This window comes from Meles meles, chromosome 6 (assembly GCF_922984935.1).
Source record: "Meles meles chromosome 6, mMelMel3.1 paternal haplotype, whole genome shotgun sequence".
Taxonomy (NCBI): domain Eukaryota; kingdom Metazoa; phylum Chordata; class Mammalia; order Carnivora; family Mustelidae; genus Meles; species Meles meles.
Window position 1 is genome coordinate 112,875,723 of NC_060071.1, and position 25,358 is coordinate 112,901,080.

The window sequence follows — 25,358 nt, forward strand, 5'->3', positions numbered from 1 at the left end:
AGGAATGTTCCCTCTATCCCTATACTTTGAAGAGTTTTAATCAGGAATGGATGCTGTATTTTGTTAAATGCTTTTTTTTGCATCAGTTGAGAAGACCATGTGGTTCTTCTCTCTTCTCTTATTGATTTGTTCTGTCTCACTGATTAATTTCCAAATATTGAATCACCCTTGCATGCCAGAGGTAAATCCCACCTGGTCATGGTAGATAATCTTTATAATGTACTGTTGGATCCTGTTAACTAAGATCTTGTTGAGGATCTTGGCATCCATATTCATCAGGGATATTGGTCTGAAATTCTCCTTTTTGATGGGGTCTTTGCCTGGTTTGGGGATCAGGGTAATGCTGGCTTCATAGAGAGAGTCTGGAAATTTTCCTTCTGTTTCTATTATTTTGAAACAGCTTCAGGAGAATAGGTATTCTTTGAATGTTTGGTAGAATTCCCCAGGGAATCTGTCAGGTGCTGGGCTCTTGTTTTTTGGGAGGGTTTTTGATCACTGCTTCAGTGTTGTTACTAGATATTCAGGTTGTCAATTTTTTCCTGTTTCAGTCTTGGAAGTTTATAGGTTTCTAGGAATGCATCCATTTCATCTAGGTTGCTTAACTTATTGGCATATAACTGTTGATAGTAATTTCTGATGATTGTTTCTATTTCCTTGGTGTTAGTTGTGATCTGTCCTCTTTCACTGATAATTTTATTAATTTGGGTCCTCTCCCTTTTTTTTGGATTAGTTTAGCCAGTGGTTTATCGATCTTATTGATTCTTTCAAAGAACCATCTTCTAGTTTCGTTGATGTGTTCTACTGTATGTCTAGTTTCTAACTCATTGATCTCTGCTCTAATCTTGATTATTTCTCTTCTTGTGCACGGGTTGGCTTAATTTGTTGTTGATTTTCCAGTTCTTTAAGGTGTAAAGAGAGCTGGTGTGTTCTGGATTTTTCAGTTTTTTTGAGTGAGGCTTGGATGGCTATGTCTTTCCCCCTTTGCCGTATCCCATAGGTTTTTAGACCGATGTGTCTTGATTCTCATTGGTTTCCATGAATTGTTTAAGTTCTTTTTTGATTTCCTGGTTGATCCAAACATTCTTAAGCAGGTTGGTCTTTAGCTTCCAAGTTTTTAATTCCTTCCAAACTTTTTCTTGTGGTTGAGTTCCAATTTCAAAGCATTGTGATCTGAGAATATGCAGGGAATAATCTCAATCTTTTGGTATCAGTTGAGCCCTGATTTGTGACCCAGTATGTGGTCTGTTCTGGAGAAAGTTCCATGTGCACTCGAAAATAATGAATATTCTGTTGTTTTAGGGTGGAATGTTCTGTATATATCTATGAGGTCCATCTGGTCCAATGTGTCATTCAAAGCTCTTGTTTCCTTATTGATTTTCTGCTTGGATAATCTGTCTGTTACTGAGAGTGGCATGTTAAGACCCCCTACAATTAATGTATACCTATCAATATGGCTTTTTATTTTGATTAACAGTTGGCTTATGTAGTTGTCTGCTCCCATATTGGGGGCATAAATATTTATAATTGTTAGATCTTCTTGGTGGATAGACCCTTTACGAATGATGTAGTGTCCTTCTGTATCTCTAACTACAGTCTTTAGTTTAAAATCTTGATTTATCTGATATGAGAATCACTACCCCAGCTTTCTTTTGAGGCCCGTTGGCATGAAAGATGATTCTCCATCCCTTCACTTTCAGTCTGGATGTATCTTTTGGTTCCAAATGTGTCTCTTGTAGACAGCATATGGACGGGTCCTGTCATTTTATTCAGTCTGCAACCCTGTACCATTTTATGGGAGCATTTAGGCCATTCACATTGAGAGTGTTTATTGAAAGATAAGATTTATTGACAGCGTGTTGCCTGTGAAGTCCTTGTTTCTATAGATTGTCTGTTCTATGTCACTCTTGGGTTCCTTCTTATTTTATAGAAGCCCCCCCTTAATACTTCTTTTTTTTGATTTTTTGATTTTATTTTTTTAAAGATTTTATTTATTCATTTGACAGACAGAGATCACAAGTAGGCAGAGAGGCAGGGAGAGAGAGAGGAGGAAGCAGGCTCCCCACTGAGCAGAGAGCCCGATGCGGGGCTCGATCCCAGGACCCTGGGATCATGACCTGAGCCGAAGGCAGAAGCTTTAACCCACTGAGCCACCCAGGCGCCCCGCCCCCACTTAATATTTCTTGTAGTGCTGGCTTGGTGGTCACATACTCTTTTACACCCTGCTGGTCGTGGAAGCTTTTTATCTCTCCATCCATTTTGAGTGTCAACCTTGCTGGATAAAGTGTTCTTGGCTGTGTGTTCTTCTCATTTAGTGCCCTGAATATGTTTTGCCAGCCCTTTCTGGCTTGTCAGCTTTCTGTGGAGAGGTCTGATGGTATTCTGATGGACCTTCCTCTGTACTAGCTGCACTTAGAACCTCTTGTCTAAAATTATGATTCATGAATTTTGCAATGAAGTGTCTGGAGATCTTTCTAGATTCGTTGATCTTGGTGGGTGTCATTTCTGTCTCCAGGACACAAATGCTTGTTCCATTTCCCAGACTGGGGAAATTTTCATCCAGAATTTTTTCAACGATATCTTCTAGTCTTCTCTCTTTCTCCATCTCCTCAGGGATCCCAATAATTCTGACGTTGGAATGTTTCATGGTGTCATTTATTTCCCTAATTCTGTTTTCATGGCTTCTAAGCTGTTTGTTCTAGGCTTCCTCCTGATCCTTTTCCTCTATCAGTTTGTCCTCTAGATCACTATTTCTGTCTTCTGCCTCGGTTACCCTAGCTGTTAGAGTATTTAGATGAGTTTGGATCTCATATTGGTTTTCTCCAACCTAGCCATTGCCTGGATAGTTGTTGCCCTGAATTCCCTTTCTGACATGTTGTTTATGTACGTATCCAACAGTTCTGTGGAAGAGGGCAGAGTCTCTGGATTTTTCCTCTGTTGGGTGTTCCTCCTCCTCGTCATTTCGGTGAGAGGTGATTGAGGGGATGTACAGCTGAATATATCAACCATGATCTAAGCAAGGTGCACCCTCTCCACTGATGTCTTCTGCCTCTGTAGAGATCCAGAAGTGTATAATCTTACATCTCAGGCTGATTTCATGGGTGTTCAGAGTGTTCTGGTAGATATTTAGCACATTTTAGGGGACCAGTTGAAACAGGGTCTCCTACTTCCCTGCTTTCTTGTCCCTCCTCAGCTTAAGAGGCCAGTCTTAAAGTAGCTTTACCATCTAATATATTTTGGTATTTTATTTCAGTTGTTCAGTATTAAGAAAAAAATCTTCTTTTACATGGATCAGTAGTGAGAGTCATAAAAGTTTTACATGCATGGTAAAACACCGCCCTCAGTTTAAAACAATACCCATTACCAGGACTACAACCTAGTAATTGATGATATATTCACATGTTAAAAGAATGAATATATGCACACATAAAGGGAGAGAGAATTCTCATGAGCAACTGAGTCTAACCAGGTACTAGCTTAGGTCAGGTTTTTTAATTTCTTTAATCCTTAGTTTCCCCCTCTTTAATATTAGGATTACCATTCTTATTTCATCCAGTTGTAAGTCTGCCCATCAGCACCTGAATTTTTGTCATCATTCTGCCACTCATTGGTTCTAGTTTTGTGGTTAAGGAGGCATAATAAAATGAAAAGAATAGGACCAGAACTTCTAGTTTTGTTGAATCACTATATTGTACAACTGAAACTAATATAACTTTCTATATTAACTATAATGGAATTTTTTTAAAAAAGTATATGGGGAAAAAGAAACTTTTGATTTTTAATTTTAACTGTTACTTAAATATGACCTTGAGCCAGTCATTTCATTTCTGAGTCTTTATTTATATGGTTATAATAATGGCTGTGATCTGTTGTGTTTTCAAAATGTGCCAGGAACAATGTTAGATGTTTTATGTTGTTATCTTACTAATAATCTTAGTAGCCCTATAAAGAAGGTGGTATTTTCCTAATCTTAAAAACAAGGAAACTGAGGTTCAAAGAAGTAAAGTAATTTCCATAAAGTGCAGTACAGTAAGGTACAGACTGGATTTGAGTGTCTAAGCCTGTAAGGTTCTAAGCCCATGCACTTTCTTTTATTTCTTAATTCTTTACCTTTGTATAGTGCTTTACATTTTATAGAACATTCCCACTGGTATAAGTACACTTAATACTTTTATACTGGGCTAGATGGCATCATCTCTTCATTAGTAAAGTTGTGCTATTTTGGTTGCATGATTATATTTTTTTCAATGTACTGTAGCATATTATTCCTTATCAACTTAGTCATTTTATTTTGTGTTGATTTTGCCTATAAGTTTCTCCTCAAAAATGGAAATAAAAAACTCATCTTTTCACTTTTAGGAAATGCTGAACGTTCACGATCATTATCAGAACATGAAACATATAATTTCAGGCGATAAATCCAATCCAGACAAAGCCCTCAGCTTGATAAAGGATGATTTTTTTGACAATATTAAGAACATAGTTTTGGAGCATCAGCAGTGGCACAAAGACAGAAAGGTATGTGACTCCTTGTTGGATACCTTACCCTTGTATTTGCATTATACACTAATAGCTGGACTTCGGTGATAAAATTGAGAGGCAGCTTAGTTGAGTGGCTATATGTTTGTAGAGTTACGATTTCGAGGGCTTTATTTTTCTAGCTCTGGCTTTGCCAGTTATCAGCTATGTGATGTTATTTAACCTTACAAACAGATTTTGTTATGTAATTATATAATTAAATAATTTTTAGTAGCAATTCTATAATATGTGTTAAATAATATACATTATATATAATATCAGTGTAACTATAATCCTGGTATACCACAGATTTATTATAATCTTTGTAATTTAGCATTTTCCAGAGGTTGCACATTGGCCGTCTTTGGGTCAGATCCTACACACAGGTGTGGTTTCTTTGATACGGTGTTGATCCTAACACTGCTTTAAAATGTTGAATTAATCACTAGAATTTAAATTTTTGTGACTTCACTTAAAATTGCAGACATCCAACTTCTCTTAAAAGTAAGTGGTTTGGGGGAACACCTGGGTGGCTCAGTTGGTTAAACATCCAACTTTTGATTTTTGACTCAGGTCGTGATCTCAGGATTGTGAGATCGAATCCTCCATTGGGCTATGGGCTCAGCACAGAGTCTGCTTGAGATTCTTCCCCTCTCCCTTTGCCCTTCCTCCCATGCCCATGCCCTTTCTCTGTCTAAAATAAATAAGGCTAAAAAATATTATTAAAAATTCAGTGGTTCGGAAACCCTGGTTCCATTTTTCTGCATGGCAGCAGACTGCCAGGCCTGAGTTGTGGCTTCTTCCGTTGTGATTGGGCATGCTCTACCTGACTGGGTTTATCCATTTACAGATCTCATCAACACAAATCTTCCGTTTAGTTTTCTGATCCAAATACTGATACTAGGCTGCCCATTTTCCACAGTAACCTTTTCACCTAGAGAAACTTTTTTACTCTGGAAATCAGCCTTGCTCAATTTAACTTTTAAACCACTATTCCATCTTATTTTAGTAAATCCTTTTAGGAAAAAATAAAAGAACATAAACAATTTCTGATGACTTACTATGTATCTGATAATGTATTAGTATTTTCACAAATGCTACATAGGTGTTATTATTTTATATATTGTCTTTCAGAAAGATTTGCTGCCACTTTTTGGCTTTTCATTATATAAAGGGAGCGGGTTCAAAAAAAAAGGGCTGGCTCAAAACTTAATTTTAGAAAAGATAAAGAAAGTGATGAGCTGGCAGTCTTGGAAAAGAGGAAACAATTTGCTTCTTGTACACCCATTTATTTTAATGAAAGATAGCACATTTTAGGCTGAATACTTTGTTACAAATGGGTTACACAAATGACCTAAGCAATTCATGTAAAAATCTATTAGGTACTCTGTTATAGTACTTTTATAGTACCTTTTTTTTTAATAGTATCTTTTAGTAAGCTCTCTAGCATTACTAAGACCTCTAAAAACCGGAAAGAAAGGAGGATAAACCAGATTTCTTACTGCTGTATGAAGTGTGTGTTTTCCTTCATTCGTTAGGATTCAGACATTAAATTGATAAATTTTAAAACTATTCTGAAACCTAACCTTGATATTAATGTCAGGTGGTAAACCATGCTGTAATAATGTGAAATGATCTTTTAGTTTTGTAGTAATTAAATGATTCTCATTGCTCTGAAATGATTTGCAATTGATTTTTAGTTAATTTGAATTATAAATGTGTATATATAACATTTTTGCTCTTTCAGAATCCACCCTTAAAATCAAAAGTTAAAGATGGAGAAGAAAAGAGAGAAGGAAATTCACAAGAATCAGAGGTCAGAAAAATTCACTATATGATTATTTACGGGGCAATAGTTAAATTAGCTTCTTTTCGTTTGTTATGTGGCTCTGATTCTGTATACAAGGATCATGACCCTTGGTCACTATTATCACAGTTATCTCAGACAATTCTGAAACATCAGTTCTCTGAAGAATTAGTTTGTTCTTTTCTGGAAACTGTATGAAAGACACATCAAGTGTAGATTGGAAACGAGGATGGTAAGTGTTTCTGCAGGGAAAGGGAAGGATAACGGTGGAGGTGCTCTCAGCCCTTACACAGACAGAGCAGGGTTTTTGCATTATGTCTTTTCTTACTTCCTGTCTGACTTTCAACCAGTATGGAGGGCTTGCTATTATTTACTGCTTCTGCATCCACAGAGTTTTTATCTATCTTAGTTGATGAGACAAGGAACCATTTTTGGGCATAGGCAGATGGGGTGGGGGGTGATGGCCTTAATCACCAATGCTTTCATTCATATGAACCTTTTTAAATCCTAAGTAATAACAATCAGTAGCCATAGGGATGGTATTGTGGACCTGCTGTTAGAATGTGGTGTGTTTTTATATGTCTTTGGTCAATATGAGTCCAATGAATGTTAACTTCTTTGACCCTACTTTCTGTCTCAGATCTTATTTCTGATAACAATTAGTTGGGAATCCATAATTTCTGTTAATATTTATGTTTCTTTTTCTCCTTCCTGTTTATGTTTTATCCAGAGATGTGAAAGGGCAGAATCTTTAGCGAGAATAAAATCAAAGGCCTTTTCAGTTGTCGTTCAGGTAAGTTACTTCTTTCATAAGATAATTTAGGAATTGACCGGATGCTTTCTTAACAGTATTTTTATTTTTCATTAGAGTAATACATGAATAGTTTAAAAAGTCTAATAATCCTGTAGAGCTTATATAACCCAGCAGTTTCGTGGTCTATCACTTCCACGCCTGTATTCCTAATCCATCTTCAGCTTTTTCTCTTTTAGTTATCTCTTATGGTATTTAACTGGAACTTTGATGCCTTTGCTTTTTATTGTCTTCCAGCTTTTAGTATTCCTGATCATGGAAGGTTTTAGGATTTTCTCTCTATCCCTTGAGTTTTGAAATTTATGATAATGTAAATTGGTGTGGGTCTTTTTTCCATCATTGTCTTTGGCTGTCCTGGCAGGCATCCTTTTGATCGGGTAACTTTCATTTCTGAGGAGTTTTTGGGTTTTTGTTTTTGTTTTTGTTTTTTTGTTTGTTTCTTTGATAGCATTTGCGACCTTTTTGCTCCTTCTCTTGAATTTTTATTTTATTTTTCTTTTCTGTTTTCAATCTCTGTTTTCAGGGAGATTGCTTAAACTTTGTCTTCTGAATCATTATATTGAATTTTTTATTTTTGCTGACTTTTTTTTTTTTTTTTTGCTAAGGTTTTTTATTTTCTTCCCTGAATCTCTTAAAAAAATGTATTTTTTTTTTTCTGATGCAATATCTTTATCTTGTATGTTCTTGAGGATGTTAATAACAGGTTTTGAAGTTTATGTCTTTTCCCCCCCGAAGTTGCTGTTTTTGTTTATTTTGATCTCTTTCATTTTGGTGGCTTTTTTCAAATGTTTAAAGAGCCTCAGATCATGTTTAAGAGTGGTCATGTGGAGATATGACTTTTTAGCCTCAGTATTTCTTTTTGTTGGATCTCATCATTTTTACCGAGAGCAATCTCCATTCCCTTGTCTGGGGAAAAGAAGGGTAAATAAGCTCAACCACCAGTGTTTGGGGAGCCTACAGAGAGAATAATCAAGAGGCTTACCATTCCTTACACAAGTTTCACTAACTTCCCTATTTTCAGTAAGAGGCTTTGTCCTCTTCCTCAGCTATACCATTCCTCAGGCCTATAGCTTCTCTGGTTTAGCCTCTTCAGAGAGCAAGCCTCCTGTTTTCTGTGGGAGGTCAGCTGTGTAGTTTTGAGATTGGGAAACGGGACACTACGGTTTTTTTTAGACCCATTTCTAATTTCTGAACTATTGCCCTGTAAATTTTTTAGACCCATTTAGACCCATTTCTTTTTTAGACCCATTTTTTTAGAGTCATTTTTTAGACCCATTTCTAATCATTCTAATTCCTGATCCACTTGGGTCAGTTTGGTTTATAGTAACTTTCTCAATACAGGCAATTAGATTTCAGACTTCGTTCTGTTAAGTCAGCTGTCATTCACTGTTCCTACTACAGGAAAAAAAAAATATATATATATATATATATATATTTTTTTTTAGCAGCTTCATTGTTTTCTATTATTTCTGTTTTGGGAGTTTATTCAGAAATTTTCTCACTTTCATTTTAGTGGGATTGAGGGGAGAACACGGATAAGTTTATGTGCTTAATCCCATTTTTTTCCTGGATTGTTTTCATGAATATAGGAGTTCTTTTTTATGTGGGAAATTACTATCATTTTCTAGTTACAGAAATGAAAAGGAATAAATAAAAAATTAAAACTGATTGTAGATTAGTTAAGTGTTACATATTTGTTATCCCACACAGTGAATTGAGCACAAAATATTGTTGAATGGAAGCACCAAGGACAATAAATTAACTAATCCAAATTGTTTAAACCAGAACTGCCCACATTATATAGTGCTAATTGATTTTTAGTGTGTATCTTAAAACATGAGGAGAATTAAATTGTAACTCCCATAAAGTGTTACACGAGTGTGTCATAGCATAGCTGCAGGTTTTTTCTTTATTGAGGTACAATTAAAATAAAACGAATGGTAATTTTTTAATAGTTGTTAATACCTGGATTTCAGCATTAGCTGAAAACTCCTGTAAGGACTCTGCTTAAGCAAGTAAGAGAATTCATTGATTGAAAAATAACTAAAATGTCCTTGCAGTGCCCCTCTGTTTTTCACCTTTTATGTTGCTTTCACTGTCTTCAAGTGTTCCTGACAGCCAACTATGCATGTTTCCAGCTGTGGATTCAATGGAAAGGGAGAATTTTCCTTCCTAATAGTTACACAGAATTCTAAAATTGAGCTATGGTGGAGATCACATGCCCACCCCTGAACAAATCAGTGGCCATGGTGATGTGAAATTTTTGACTAGATGAGCGGCACGTACCTGGAGCCAGGCATCAAGTGGTTCCACTCAAACACGTGGTGATAACTAGGGAACATAAATGTTCTTAGAAGAAAGGGAGAATAGGTTAGTAGACAGTAAAAAACAGTACTCATCCTTTATACCTGTTTCCCAGCCATGCAACAACAACTGCATTTTAACCCGACAACTACATTTTTTACCCAATTTGAGTAGATGGTGATGACAGGTGCAAGAAGCCTTCCTGTTATAAAGATAAAAGAGTATATATATGCAACAAGTATTAAGCAAGCCAGTATAATGGTACTTTTTATGAGTTATTTTTCCCCATCTTTGTGTATTTTGTCTTTTCCGAAATTGCCTATTAGTTGGATTCATTTTGTGATTCATTGTGGTTAATTGGATTTCTAACTCTTAAGGCATCCAAGTCAAGAAGGCATCGTCAAGTCAAACTTGACTCTTCTGACTCTGATTCTGCATCTGGTCAAGGACAAATCAAGGCAACTAGGAAAAAAAGAAACAAAGAAACATTGAAATCAGCAGGAAGGAAGATGTCTTCTAGAAACAGAGGTAACTTTTTAAAGTCTTTTTGAGACTCAGCAAGGGATAATGAATCTTGTTTTACAACCTCCCCTCCCTGTTCTTTCTTTATTAAAAGGGATTAGATACTTGTTTGAGAACTTTGTGAGATTTAATATAAACAAATGAATTAATTATCTTAGATCTTTAGAATCTTACTGCTTAAAGGGATCCTAAGAGTTATCAAATTCATCATTTCGTAGATGAAGAAATTTAGGTCCATACAGATTAAATAATTTGTCCAAAAGTGAAATAGCTATTTATAAAATCATTCTAAAATTGTCCAGAGCATATTTTGTAAGTACTTTTTGTTTGTGAATTAAACTTAAGTGTAGAGTTAGGTGTAATACATTCTATAAACTATATTTCCCTTTAGCTGCATTAATTAAGCTGTACCTTTTCTTTTAAAATAGTGTGTCTAGAAAATTAACCTTAGTATTTGATTCTTAAAGAAATGACTATATATTTTAATAGTTTAAATTTTAAAAAATTGCACGAGTAATATATATTCACCATACATAAAATTGGAATCTGATTAGCAGGCTCAGGAGGAGAAAAAAAAGGCATTAGAAACATTAGTACATATTCAATGCCTAATATAAAACACATTCCCAGCTACTAGTGCAGTATATAAAGATGGGTTATAGCCTTTTAACATAAATGTTTTCCTTCCTATATCCTTTCCCTACCAGGTAGTGAAAGGAGAATTAAAGTTAAATACCTTTAACGTAGTCCAGATCTGATTAACTTTGGTAACAGTTGCTTGAAGTGTACTGAAAATTCAGAGGAGGAGATACCACATTTGTTAAGGATAATCAGGAAATACTTCAAAAGCAGAATTTCTTAGTTCTTTTTACAAGGCTGGCAGATATTGGGAAGAAACCTGTTAGACCAATCTCACTCTGAAAAAAAAAATCCTATTATATGTATTGAAAGAATCCCAGCTATAAAACAACTGAGTGCATTTTGTTCCAGAATGCAGGGACGGTGCAATTAGGAATATATCAATATAATTTGCCATAAAATAGATTAAAGGGGAAAATGTGAATTCATTTTACACTTACCCAAGAAGACATTTGATAAAATCTAGCATCTATTCTTAATTAAAAAAAGAATCCTTTAGATTAGGGGGTCAGCAAACCTGTTATAAAAAATCAGAGGGTAAATATTTTAGGCTTCTTAGGCCATAAGATTTCTTTCACAACTACTTAACTCTGCCATTGTAAGGCAAAGTAACCACAGACAATATATAAGCAAATGAACATGTTCCAATAAAATTGTATTTACAAAAACAGGTGGTAGGCCAGGTTTAGCCTGGGCCCACAGTTTGTCAGCCTCTGCTCCAGATAAAAAAAAGTAGTAGGCTATATTTTAACTCAATTTTAAAAAGTATGTATGTGAGTGCATATTATTTGACAAAAGGCCACCTCATGTTTGTTGCTAGTACATAGAAGTATCACAGTTGTATTTAATATCACTTGTCAATGTAATTAGGCAGGAGAGTGAAGTAAGACATGATTTCAGAAAAATTAGAAAATTATCATGATTGGGGCACCTGGATGTCTCAGTAGGTTAAAACCTCTGCCTTCAGCTCAGGTCATGATCTCAGGGTCCTGGGATCAAGACCCTGCATCGGGCTCTCTGCTTGGCAGGGACCGGGACCCTGCTTCCTGCCTGCCTCTCTGCCTACTTGTGATCTCTCTCTGTCAAATAAATAAATAAATAAATATATTTTAAAAAAGAAAATTACCTTGATTTACAAATGACTGATTTTATGCATAAAAGTATCTTAAAATTCCCTGGAAAAAACATAGGAGCACAGAATTTAGTAAGGTAAAGGACACCACTGCAAACCTTACAGAAATTAAGAGGCTAAAAAGGAAAAATTATGAATACTCTTGTGCCAATAAGTTAGGTTAGGTAAAACGGATGTATCTTTTTAAAGACACACATTTCCAAAACCAGCACAAAAAGAAATATAGCATTTGAGTAGTTCTTGTTTACTAAAAAAAGTATATTCCAGCAAATGGCTTTGCTGGAAAGTCTAAGAAACATTTAAGGAAGGAATATTATGCTGTTCTTTCAGAAGACACAAGAAGGAACACTTCCCAGCTTATTGATCTTTTAAGAAAAGACAAAGACTTTCCCTCATGAACACGAATATAAAAATTTTTACAAACTATTGACAAATTGAATCCAATGGTATATTAAAAGGACAATGTAGTAGGACAAACTTGGGTTTATCCCAAGAACATAAGGCTGGTTTATTTAGGACATAAAGGAGAACCAGAATAAAGAAGAAGGACTATATAATCATCTCAATATATGTCGACAAAATATTTGACAAAATCTAGCATCTATTCATGATAAAATCTGAGAAAATTAGGATTAGAAAGGAACTTTCTCAACCTGATAAAGGATTTGTGTGGAAAAAAATACAGCTAACACCATACTTAATGGTGAAACCATACTTTCCCTCTGAAATTGGGAACAAAGCAGGGATGACTATACATTGTTCCTCTTATACATCATACTGGAGGTCCTAGCCAGTGAAGTAAGGCAAGAAAAAGAAATAATAGACATTTAGATTAGAAAGGAGGAAATAAGATTGTGTCTGTTTACAAATGAAATTATTTTTTACACAGAAAATTTAAAAAATTATACTCAGTAGTTACCAGAACTAGTAAGTGAGTTTAACGAGGTCACAAGGTACAGGGTTAGTATTTCTGTATACTAACAATGGAATAATGAGTAATTGAAAAAAATTTTAAAGTATAACAACACAAAATCCACAAAATAGCTTGGTATATAGGTAACAACATATGTGCGGGATCTGTATGGTGAAAACTACAAAACGATGAAAGGAATCAAAGATGATTTAGGTGAACGGAGAGATAATATGGGCCTCATGGATTAGAAAATGAATACAATTAAGAGACACCTAATCCTGTATTGTTCTGTAGATTAAATGTAATCCCAAGAAGTCCCAACAGTTATATAAATAACAAGCTGATTCTTAAGTGTATATGGAAATGGGAAGAAACTAGAGTAGCCAAAACACTTTTGAGAAATAACTATAAAGTTTCAGAAATCAAGACAATGTACTATCTGCAAAAAGGTAGACATAAAAGTCAATGGACGAGAATAGGGAGTCTAGAAATAGACTTGTACTTACATGGTCAGTTTTATTTTTGACAAAGGTACAGGACAATTCCAGGTAAAAAGATGGTCTTCAGTAAAGGGCGCTGATACAATTTTATATCCATATGCAAAAAAACAGATCTTCAACTTAAACCTCTTTGCCATATGCAGAAATTAACTTAAAATGGTTACAGACCTAAATATAAAAACTAAAATCATAAAACTTAAAAGATGAAAACAAAAAATGTGGTCTTAGATTGGGCGAAGATTTTTTATACATGACAGAAGAAATACAAGCCATAAAAGAAAAAAAATTAATTAGACTTGCCTCAAATTAAAGTTCTTTGGAAGGCACTTATAAGAAAACGAAAAGACAGGCCACAGAGTGGGAGAAAATATTTGCAAGATACAAACCTGATAGAGGTCTTGTGTCCAAATATATAAAGAACTGTCAAGACTTAGTAATAAATAAACAACCCAATGAAAAGATGGGCAAAAAATTTGAACAGATACTTCAAAAAGAATATGTGCATGGTAAATAAGCATCCTGAAAGATGTTTGACATCTTTAGTTAGTAGGAAATGCAAATTAAAAGCATAGTAACATTCTAATACTGCCTGTCACAATAGCTACAAAAACTGAAAAACAAAACAAGGAGATTGACAATAATGAAAGCTGATGAGGACACAGAACATTTGAACGTTCATATATTGCTGGTGGGAATCCAAAATGGTACAGTCACTTTGGAAAACTGGCAGTTTCCAATAAAGCTAAACACAAACTTACCTTATGACCCAGCAGTCCTACTCCTTGGTGTTTACCCAAGAGAAGTGAAAACTTACATAATTTCACACAAAAGGTTGTATGCAAAAGTTTATACTGGTTCTGTACATAACTGTGAAAAATTATAGCCAGCCTAAATGTCTTCAACTTGGGTAAACAAACCATGGAATAAGTGTACAGTGAGTTACCACTCAGGAATAAAGAAGCTGCTGATACATGTAGTAGCATGGGGGACTCATGTGCCTTGTGCTAAGAGAAAGAAGACAGACATAAAAGGCATAAAGACAATTTGGAAGAGTCAGAATTTATAGGGGCAGAAAACACCATAGGTGGCTAGGTGCTGAGGGGGGAGGGTGGTATTGACTGTAGAAGGGCAGGGAAGTTTCTGATAATGATGGAATTGTTCTGTATTTTGGTTGCAGTGGTAATTGCACAACTGCATTTGTCCAAACTCCTAAACCTGTATATTGAAAATGGGGACTTTTATTATCTGTAAATCAACAACTCAAACAAACCCAAACCCAGAGGACATGAGGAAAAGACTGACTAGTTTGATTATATCTAAAAATAACTTCTGCAAGAGTAAGTGTTTTTTCTAAGGTGTATCAAAGATAACTTTGTGTTTTGAAAGCTGCACAAGCAGTTTTTATTAGCAATCAACCTTCATACAAGTGCAGAGAGGTCGGGTGGCCAAGTTGCTTTCTTAAACACCTAAACAGGTTTTTGTTTTGTTTTGTTTTTATGTGACTGAGTAACAAAAGAGGAGTAAGTGCAAGATAGGAAAGAAATTAAATGAAAGTTTCTTTCCATCTTAAATATTTGGCAGGTGTAATATATCACTTCCTTTGTTACAGTATATTTTATTACTTAATGAAGTTACCTAAAACATTTTCATAAACTCTGAAATTAGCTTTTAAGAACTGATTCTTTATCACATCTAAGATTTGTTATTGAATTTACCTAGGTGTGTTAGGGATTTAACCCATGAGAAAGAAAAAGTCTAATAAGATACCTGAATTAAAATCTTTTTAGTTGTAACTCAACTATTCTAGCTAACCAGCTTTGTGGCTCAGAAGGTACTGTAAGTACTTTGAAGTAGAAGTGCTTTGTTATTCAATATCTTAAAGATCCAAGTGCTTCATAGTTTCTCTTTAATCAAAATTTCATTTCCTTAAAGTGGAAAGGTATTTTTGATTTCATGCTCTTTTCAAAAAGAAGCACCTTATACTCCCAGCAATGCAAAAGAGCTTGCAAAACTATTTGCAGTGCATATAATAATGTTAACATTTCTAATTTTAGGGGAGCCTTTATAAATTAGTAAGAAAAAGGCCGCCACCCAGTAGAAAAACTGGCTTAGAAGATGAGCATGCAATTCACAAAGTGCAGACAGTCAACATGTATATGAAGAGATACTTACTTATTTATTTTTAAAGATTTTATTTATTTATTTGACAGAGATCACAAGTAGGCAGAGAGGCAGGCAGAGAGAGAAGAGGAAGCAGGCTCCCTGCTGAGCAGAGAGCCTGATGCAGGGCTCAATCCCAGGACCTTGAGATCATGACCTGAGCCGAAGGCAGAGGTTTTAATCCACTGAGCCACCCAGGTGCCCCTATGAAGAGATATTTAATCTCTGTAATTAAAGGAATGTAAATTAAAACATGATTTTTATATAACTTACTGGATTGGCAAATATTAAGGATAAGTGAATACCCATTGATAGTGAAAGTATGAATAGCAGTATAAATTGGCACATCCTTTTCAGAAAGCAATTTGGAATCATCTGTCAAAATTTTAGAAGTATAGGGGCACCTGGGTGGCTCAGTGGGTTAAGCCGCTGCCTTCGGCTCAGGTCATGATCTCAGGGTCCTGGGATCGAGTCCCGCATCGGGTTCTCTGCTCAGCAGGGAGCCTGCTTCCCTCTCTCTCTCTCTCTCTGCCTGCCTCTCTGTCTACTTGTGATCTCTCTCTGTCAAATAAATAAATAAATCTTTAAAAAAAAAAAATTTTAGAAGTATATGTCTTTTAATGTAGCAGTTCAGTTTCTAGGTATTTATCCTTTACAAGTGACAAAAAATAGGACATTCACTGCAGTATTATTTGAAATAGCAAAGACTAAACAACTCAAATATATAATATTGAAAAACGTGGTATGTAAAATTGTTAGCCCATACAAAATAATATTTTGCAGTTATTAAAAAGCTTAGAGAAAGTTCTATATATACTGACATGAAAGTAGGTCCAAAATAGACCTATTAAGCATTGCTTAATGAGAATGTCTTTTTAAAGAAGAGTATGATTGCATTTCTGTTCATAAGAATATCTACAGGGGCGGACGCCTGGTTGGCTCAGTCAGTTGAGTGTCCAGCTCTTGGTTTTGGCTCTAGTCATGATCTCAGGGTCATGGGATCTAGTCCCATGGTGGGCTTTATGCTGAGCAGGGAGTCTGCTTGTCCCTCTCCTTCCCCCATGCTTGTGCACACACACGTACTCTCTCTCTCTCATATAAATGAATAAAATCTTTAAAAAATACATATGTAGACATAAACACAATGTTATATCATTAAAGAAATCTAGAAGTGTATTAACAGTGGTTAATTCTCAGGAATGGGATCATGACAAATTTCTAAGTCCATGCATTTCTGTAATGTTTGAATTTTTTGTATTAACTGTATGTTACTTTAGTAATCCAGAAAAAAATCCAAAGTTTTTTTTATTTAAAAAAATAAATATAACAATACTTCCATAGACTTAAGACAAATACAGGGATTGGCAGGGTAGTTGGAAGTATAGAGTGACTCCACATTGCCTGGGAGTGTAAAGGATGTGTTGAGGAGCTATTGTTAATGTAGAAAAATATGTTGAGGTTGTATTTTGACCAGCCCCGAAGTGTAGAACCATTGAATTTTGGTAGCAGAGGGGAGTCATCTGAGACTTCTGAGCAAGAAAGTGGTATACCAGTTTTCTTTGAAGAAAATCAATCTGGGAGTAGTATGGTTGGTAGGTAGGGAAACTGGAAATAGGAACACTAAGGAAAAGGCTGTTTTAGGGGAGCATGAGCAACTGGCCAGGTGGTTGTAGAAATTAAGCAAGCTGGTGAACAGATACGAGAGCCAGTGTATATAACCATGCATAGATGTAATGTAGCTGTATATAACCAAACATAGAGGCTGATGGAGAGGGGTAGGACAAGGATACTTAATGCCTAAGCAACTGAAGGAATGTTGGTGCCTTTGACAGAAATAAGGATCACAGGATGAAGATTTTATCAGGGGTAGAATTTGTCCCAGTCTGCCTTTCCAGGTTCAATTCCTGTAATAGTTGCCGGGCAATAAAAAGTGCTCAGTCTATTGATTGGCTATACCTAAGTTTGTATTATTTAAGCTTCAGCTATATGTGTTCCCCATTCCTAGACTATAGCATGCACATTTCTGGAAGGACATCAGTAATGGTAATGATGATAGGCTGGTGGAGAGGTTAGTAGCTATTATTTCTGTCACACTGAGTATCTGCCACACTTCTTTCACATGTCCAAGGTCACCTACCTGGTAAGTGGAGCTGAGACTGGAATAGCAATGTATCTGAATCCAAGCCTGAATCTTTAACTGCTATACTTGCTGTCTCTCAGGTAACTGGAAATGTTGGTCTGGAGCTCAAATTAGGCATGCAGTTAAGTATGTTGTATTCTAACTGCATGTCTAGTAACCACTTAAGATTGAGCAATAGTCTATTGGTTATACTTGTATCCCACACTGTTAGCTTTGAGCATAGTAAAAACCATCTACCTTCTAGGGAGTTAGTTTTGTAATAACTAAGGTTAGTGATTTAAATGTCAAAATTTACTTTTTAAAAGCTTAATTATTTTGGTTAATATCTTTGTAAAACATTTTTCTCTATATATTGCTTGTTTTTTTTACAGTGTGCATTTATCATTTTTATAATTAGAAAAATACTAAAATGTATTTTATGCTCTCCTGTTTTCTTTTTGTTTTTTTTTTTAAAGATTTTATTTATTTATTTATTTGATAGAGAGAGAGAGCAAGAGAGGGAACACAAGCAGGGAGAGTGGGAGAGGGAGAAGGCTTCCTGCTGAGCAAGGAACCCGATGCAGGGCTTGATCCCAGGACGCTGGGATCATGACCCAAGCCGAAGGCAGACGCTTAATGACTGAGCCACCCAGCCGTGCCCTCCTATTTTTCCAGAACAGTATATCCTAAACACAATTTAATTTAATCTTTATGACTCAGGGTTATTATCATAAGCATATTTATATTACTAGGCTTTAGAATATAATGATCATATCAAGAAATATCTTAAGTGTGTGCGGAAGTTTATCTTTATACTTACGGTTTCACACTGCAGTACTTTGTCAGTTCTTATGTCTTTTTTTTTAAAAAGTTTTTGTTACATTTATTGTAGTAAGTTGTCTTCTTTCTGTTGTCATTGTGGCTTATAGCAATTTTTTTTTTTTTTTTTTTTTTTTTTTGCCCTTTTGCTGCTGCTTAACTGTAATGATTTCAGAAACTGGTTGGCTGTTCACTTCGGTTTTATGTAAAATAAATGTAATCAGGTTTTGGATAGGGACCTGGGGAACATACTGGTGACTGAAGTTCATGAGCTTTATTTAATATGTGGACTTTGAGGTAAACATCTGAAGTTTTTTGTGTTAACTTCTTGGTTTCTGGCTGTATGGTAGGTGGGTGAAGCATTGTATTTGTTTTTAAGAGCTTTTAGAGAACATTGCTTTTTATTTTTTAAACTTAATGTAAAGATCCATCTCTAAAATGTAAGTAATCATCATGTTACTAGATGAAGACTTCTCAACTGCCCCTTTTTTTTTTTTAAGATTTTATCTATTTATTTGAGAGAAAGAACATGAACGGGGGAAGGGAGAGGTAGAAGCAGACTCCATTCTGAGCAGAGAGCCCAGTGTGGGGCTCGATCCGAGAGTCCTGGCATCGTGACCCGAGCCAAAGGCAGATGGCAGATGCTTAATTGACTGAGCCACCCAGGTGTCTCTAACCTGTCCGGTTTTAACTCAGAAATCCTTATCTTGACATTGTTGAATAGTCTTTGAAGTTGTAAATGTAGATTTGGGGAAAAATCATTAATAATGGATATGGATGGACATGGCTAAAAGATTGTGAAGAACAGTATCAGTAACTTTGGGTAGATTGTACTGATTATAATTATATAAAATCAACATGTAATAATAGATCAGATGGTAAAAGTATTGTGGAAAAGAATAAGGCAGCATGAGGAATGAGAATGTATGTGGGTATTGCTGTTGGACCTGAAAGTTATGTGCTAAATGAGACTTGATAAGATAATGGTATTTGATAAATATGATGAGGATATTTCTTTAGGCCCAGAAGGTTGATGTAGAAAAATATTTTGGAAAATGGTAAGTCAGTGGCAAATTATGATTAGAGGAATCGAGCAGATACAGTGAGAAAAGATAGTATACAATCAAAAACAAGGCTATTACCTTTAAAATTACATTTGTGATTAGCTTATATAGTTGAAGTAAGACTCACAATTATTCCTTGATACCTACAGATATAACCCATGGTGTGTGTGATAAAGCTTGAGTAAAATATTCCTGTTTGATTAATTTCATTTCTTTCCTTTTCCTTTATTTTCTTTACTTTAATTTAAGAATTCAATTATTTTCAAAGCAGAGATACAAAGAATACTTAAAATAGATATGGATTTTAAAATGCATATTTCTCTTTACCATTACAATTTTAGCATTTAGTTTAAATGTCTGATTTTTATGTTATTGTAGTAATGACTTTATTTTGTGTAAAAGTTTTTCTCAATGATTAACATTCTTAATTTTTGTATGAAATGATTTTCTTAACTATTTTCAGATGACATGCAGAATGTACATAAAGAAGATAAATCTTTAAGGCTGAGTATGCCTGTAATTACAGAAGAGGAAGAGGACAATGGAAGTTTTAGTGAAACAGGTATGGATAAAATTTTGTCAAATATTGATGGAAAGTTATGCTTGGGGAGCATTAAGGTTTAGAACCCATGAACAGCATGGTGGTTACCTGTGTGTTTTTGTGATGCTTTTTTCCTTGACACATTGGAGAATTTTAGTATTCATGACACTTAAAAGTAAATGTTAATACAATAAATGAAAGGAGAGATAAAAGGATAGGTAAAATACCATTATTAGTATGTCAGTGTACCTCATCATGAGGATGTCTGGAATGTATTCCTAAGAAAGGGCAAGGCTCACAAAATACAAGTAAGTTTCTGGATATAACTTTAAAAAGATTTTATTGTTAAAAAATAGTTATTTCAAATTTGAATGTAAAATTTTCACCTATGGAATCATGATTGTAACTAAATAGTTGTAAATTGCATGACATAAATTAAAATGGCTTACCTTTTAGAGTTGTCGTTTCATAATTTGTAGTGTTTATTAAACAACAGTTTAATATTACCTCTAGTAATAATTATAGTATTATAGAGAATAAGTTATATTTAACAGGCTAGGCTTGATAGTTGGTAATCCATCAATGATAATGATTACAATGTGTGTTAAGAACAATTTTTTTTTCATTTGGCTTTGTATTCATTCAGCAAGCATATCCTGAGTGCCCATCATGTTTCAAACACTTAGCTATGTACAGGGCTATAAAGATATATACTACTGGCATTTAAGAACCATTTTATTTCGATCACAGTTATTATAGATCTGAGTGCAGTGACTGGCCCACAGTGGACCTAAGTAAATATCTGTTGAATGTATCAGATCAGTCTGTGCCTTCAAGGACCTTAGAGTTCAGTTAGGGGAAAAAAACACCCAGTTCATTGGGGTAGAGAGAAACAGTGTAATAGAAATATATAGAAGACAAAGAATAGGCATTTCACAAGGAATATTTGTTTCTTCATAAATGTGAGTGCTTCTGTGATTTGCTTATGTCAGCATAAAATAGTCCTTTACAATCTTGTGATGAGTTTCAGGCTATAGTTTCTTTTCCAGTCTTGACTGGTGGCTTTTTTTGTGAGCAAACAGTTAAATACGCATATACACCTTTATGGCTCTTTGGCAAGTCCTATTTTACAATCTATCAGTTTGTAATTTTTAAAAATTTGGTTAAATTATAATGACATATGCAGATGTCTTAATTCACATAATTTTAGAATATTCATTATAAGAAACCAGAGTCTTCTGACTTTGATTCCATTTCTTTCATATATTGGACTATGATTCTTACTTAATCTGTACATTTATCATTTTCCCTAGAGAGTGATAACTTTTGTCTTATTTATTTTTTCTATAGACTTAACACGAATATATCTTCAAACTCTTCCTCAGTCATGTAAATCTCTTGTTGGGATATTCGGACATATGAGGGATTTTTGTCATTTTCAGATTTTTAAAAAACTTTCTTGCTGACCTCTAACCTACTTTACTGGACAGTTTGCTCTCTTGTTTCCACAATGAGTGAAATCATATGATAATTGTCTTTCTCTGCTTGACTTATTTCACTCATCATAATCCTCTCCAGTACATCTTTCTGGCTATAACAGGAGATGCCACAACCAACACTCAAATAAGTGTTTATCTAGAAAGAGGTATGAACCTAAAAATTACAAATCATTAAAACCAAAGAAAATAACAGAAAATACAAAACATGAAAATTATGAAAGACATAAGAAACAAAATATTCCCCACCAATGAAAAACAAAAGAAGAGTGATGGGAAAAGGAACAAGAAAAGACGAAGAAAGTAAGAAGAAAAAGAGATTCTGGGAATCTTCTAGATTCCTAGAAGACAGTAGCAACCAGGATGAAGTGCAGCAGGCCAAGAGAGCAAACTGTCCAGTAAACTAGGTTAGAGGTCAGCAAGAAAGTTTTTTAAAAATCTGAAAATGACAAAATCCCTCATATGTCCGAATATCCCAACAAGAGATCTACATGACTGAGGAAGAGTTTGAAGATATATTCGTGTTAAGTCTATAGAAAAAATAAATAAGACAAAAAGTTATCACTCTCTAGGGAAAATGATAAATGTACAGATTAAGTAAGAATCATAGTCCATTACATGGCTCTGTTGTCAATAATGTTTTATAAATGCAGAATACTTACATAGCTAAAATAATTATGTTGAAGGCTGGGGCCTGGGAAGTATACGTGTGTTTGACGTTGGAGATGAAGAATATATTAAAGAAAACTATACCCTTGCCTTCCTCAGTGGAAAGTCAAGAGATAATCCCTAGAACTAAAACATAAAGTAAAATACACATTTCTTAAAGACATAGAGGTAAATACCAAAACAATAAAGAGTCAAAAGTGATGAATCATTGAACACTACATCAAAGACTAATGATGTACCGTATGTTGGCTAACTGAAAATAACAAAAAGTAAAATATGAAAGAAATGGAATCAAAGTCAGAAGACTCTGGTTTCTTATAATGAATATTCTAAAATTATGTGAATTAAGACATCTGCATATGTCATTATAATTTAACCAAATTTTTAAAAATTACAAACTGATAGATTGTAAAATAGGACTTGCCAAAGAGCCATAAAGGTGTATATGCGTATTTAACTGTTTGCTCACAAAAAAAGCCACCAGTCAAGACTGGAAAAGAAACTATAGCCTGAAACTCATCACAAGATTGTAAAGGACTATTTTATGCTGACATAAGCAAATCACAGAAGCACTCACATTTATGAAGAAACAAATATTCCTTGTGAAATGCCTATTCTTTGTCTTCTATATATTTCTATTACACTGTTTCTCTCTACCCCAATGAACTGGGTGTTTTTTTCCCCTAACTGAACTCTAAGGTCCTTGAAGGCACAGACTGATCTGATACATTCAACAGATATTTACTTAGGTCCACTGTGGGCCAGTCACTGCACTCAGATCTATAATAACTGTGATCGAAATAAAATGGTTCTTAAATGCCAGTAGTATATATCTTTATAGCCCTGTACATAGCTAAGTGTTTGAAACATGATGGGCACTCAGGATATGCTTGCTGAATGAATACAAAGCCAAATGAAAAAAAATTGTTCTTAACACACATTGTAATCATTATCATTGATGGATTACCAACTATCAAGCCTAGCCTGTTAAATATAACTTATTCTCTATAATACTATAATTATTACTAGAGGTAATATTAAACTGTTGTTTAATAAACACTACAAATTATGAAAACGACAACTCTAAAAGGTATAGCCATTTTAATTTATGTCATGCAATTTACAACTATTTAGTTACAATCATGATTCCATAGGTGAAAATTTTACATTCAAATTTGAAATAACTATTTATAGTGGAACATAAGGAATAATTATTTATATGTGGAACATAAGGAATAGTGTGGAGGACCACAGGGGACGAGAGGGAAAACTGAATGGGAAGAAATCAGAGAGGAAGACAAACCAGGAGAGACTCTGAACTCCGGGAACCAAACTGAGGGTTACAGAAGGGAGGGAGTGAGAGGATGGGGTAGGAGGGTGATGGGTATTAAGGTGGGGGTGTGTGTGGTGATGAACACTGGATGTTATATGCTACTAATGAATCGTTGAACACTACATCAAAAACTAATGATGTACTATATGCTGGCTAATTGAACATAGTAAGTTTTAAAAAAGATGTATGGTATTAATGATTTGGGTCACATTTTCATGTTTAATTGAAATGAAATTCAAATTTTAATCACTCTATCTCATTGCACTGGCCTGTATACCTTTCAGATCTGGCACACTGGGTCTATGCTAGTTGTAGGGAGAGCATACCCATCTGAAACAACTTCAAAGTAACTTATTATTAAATAGGGTTTAGGAAGACTAGAGTCTACTTTAGTAAGTTTTCAACTGCAGTGACATTTTGAAGGAAAGAATCATGTATATGTTAGGTTTAGGATTTTAGGATTTCTTGTTGGAGCTTTGTTGTGAGGGCATTCCAATTAAACAGTTATTTAAGTGTATGTTATCAGTTAAAGTATTATTTTATAGACCTGACAGACTTCTTAATTTTGTCTTTTTTTTTTTTAAATTTTATGTCTTTAGAGTTCACTGCACCCAAGAGGAAAAGAAAATACAGAACAAAGAACCCAGTGAAGAAGGCTTAATTTTGACATTTCCAATAAAAGAAAATATTTATATTTTGGATATTGAACAGGAAGACTGCCAGTATTAAAAATAATTCTTCTGGGAAACTATGGGTTATTTCTCTGAAATGGCAATATCTTAACATTGCTCTAGATTTATAAAGGAACAAGAATTCAAAATTTAATTTTAGCATTTCCTTTTATGGAACCTGCATAAATGGAAATAAAATTTGGATTTTAGAATGTAATAGAAATAATCCTGTTATTTGGAGATTATTATTGTTTCCTATAACTTTTTGTGATGTTATACCTCTTACAGTTCTGATATTAACTATTTAAGATATTTGTTCTTGAAGTAATATGTCTATTACATGTAAGTGGATTATTAAATTTATAGTATGGTAATGGATTCATTTATGATATGTATTAACTATTTTATATATTGTATGGTTAAGTGCAATACAATTTTCGCCTTATATGCTTTATTTTTGAACATATGAAACTTATGTGGTCAGTAACTTAAACGATTGTTAAGTTTATTACTTATGTGGTCAGTAACTTATACGATTGCAGAAGTTTTCTACTTCTGCAATCAATTAAATAGTCTTTGGTGCTTGTTTTAAAGCTCCCTTTGGCCTGACATTATGTATGTATATGTGTATACGTATATATAGATATATGTTTGCATGTGCCATATATATACATATATGATCAGTTCAATACATTGTTTAAATACATTTAAATACTAATTATTTTTATTTTTTTAAAAGATTTATTTATTTTTAGGGAGAGAGCACGCGTGTGTGTGCGCACACATCTGTGCGCGTGCACACATTTGTGGCTAGTGGGGCAGAGGGAGAGGGAGAAGGAGGGAGAATCCTCAAGAGCTGGCCGTTTAACTGACTGAGCCACTCAGGCACCCCTAAATACTAATTATTTCTAATAAAACCTTTAAGAGTGATAATGTAAATTCCAGAATGTGTCTGTGGTACAGAATAGATGATACTCACGGAAAAAGAGTTCTAAACTTTGTGGACATGTCTCTGTTAATTTCTCACTTAAGACATTTAAATGGAGATCACTTAAGCCATGTTGTTTGAATTGTTCCACTAACAGACCATCTCCACACCATGTGATTGGCTCAGCCTGTCTTTTTTTTTTTTTTTTTTAATAATTTTTTTTATTTGACAAAGAGAGATCACGAGTAGGCAGAGAGGCAGGCACAGACAGAGAGAGGAGGAAGCAGGCTCCCTGCTGAGCAGAGAGCCCGATGCAGGACTTGATCCCAGGACCCTGAGATCATGACCCCAGCTGAAGGCAGCAGCTTAACCCACTGAGCCACCCAGGCGTCCTGGCTCAGCCTGTCTTATCGTT

At 34.7% G+C, this 25,358-nt stretch overlaps 1 protein-coding gene across 1 annotated transcript in view; it reads left to right on the forward strand.

The window, feature by feature from the left end:
• Window positions 1–24,691, forward strand: part of SNAPC1 (small nuclear RNA activating complex polypeptide 1) — a 31,409-nt gene extending 6,718 nt beyond the window's left edge. Inside the window, exons 5-10 of the mRNA XM_046007121.1 lie at window positions 4,357–4,515; window positions 6,263–6,331; window positions 7,053–7,115; window positions 9,815–9,965; window positions 19,769–19,867; window positions 23,944–24,691. Coding sequence (XP_045863077.1) covers window positions 4,357–4,515; window positions 6,263–6,331; window positions 7,053–7,115; window positions 9,815–9,965; window positions 19,769–19,867; window positions 23,944–24,005 — 603 coding nt within the window. The 3' untranslated portion in view covers window positions 24,006–24,691. The remainder of the gene's footprint in view (window positions 1–4,356; window positions 4,516–6,262; window positions 6,332–7,052; window positions 7,116–9,814; window positions 9,966–19,768; window positions 19,868–23,943) is intronic.
• The last annotated feature ends 667 nt before the right edge of the window (window positions 24,692–25,358 follow it).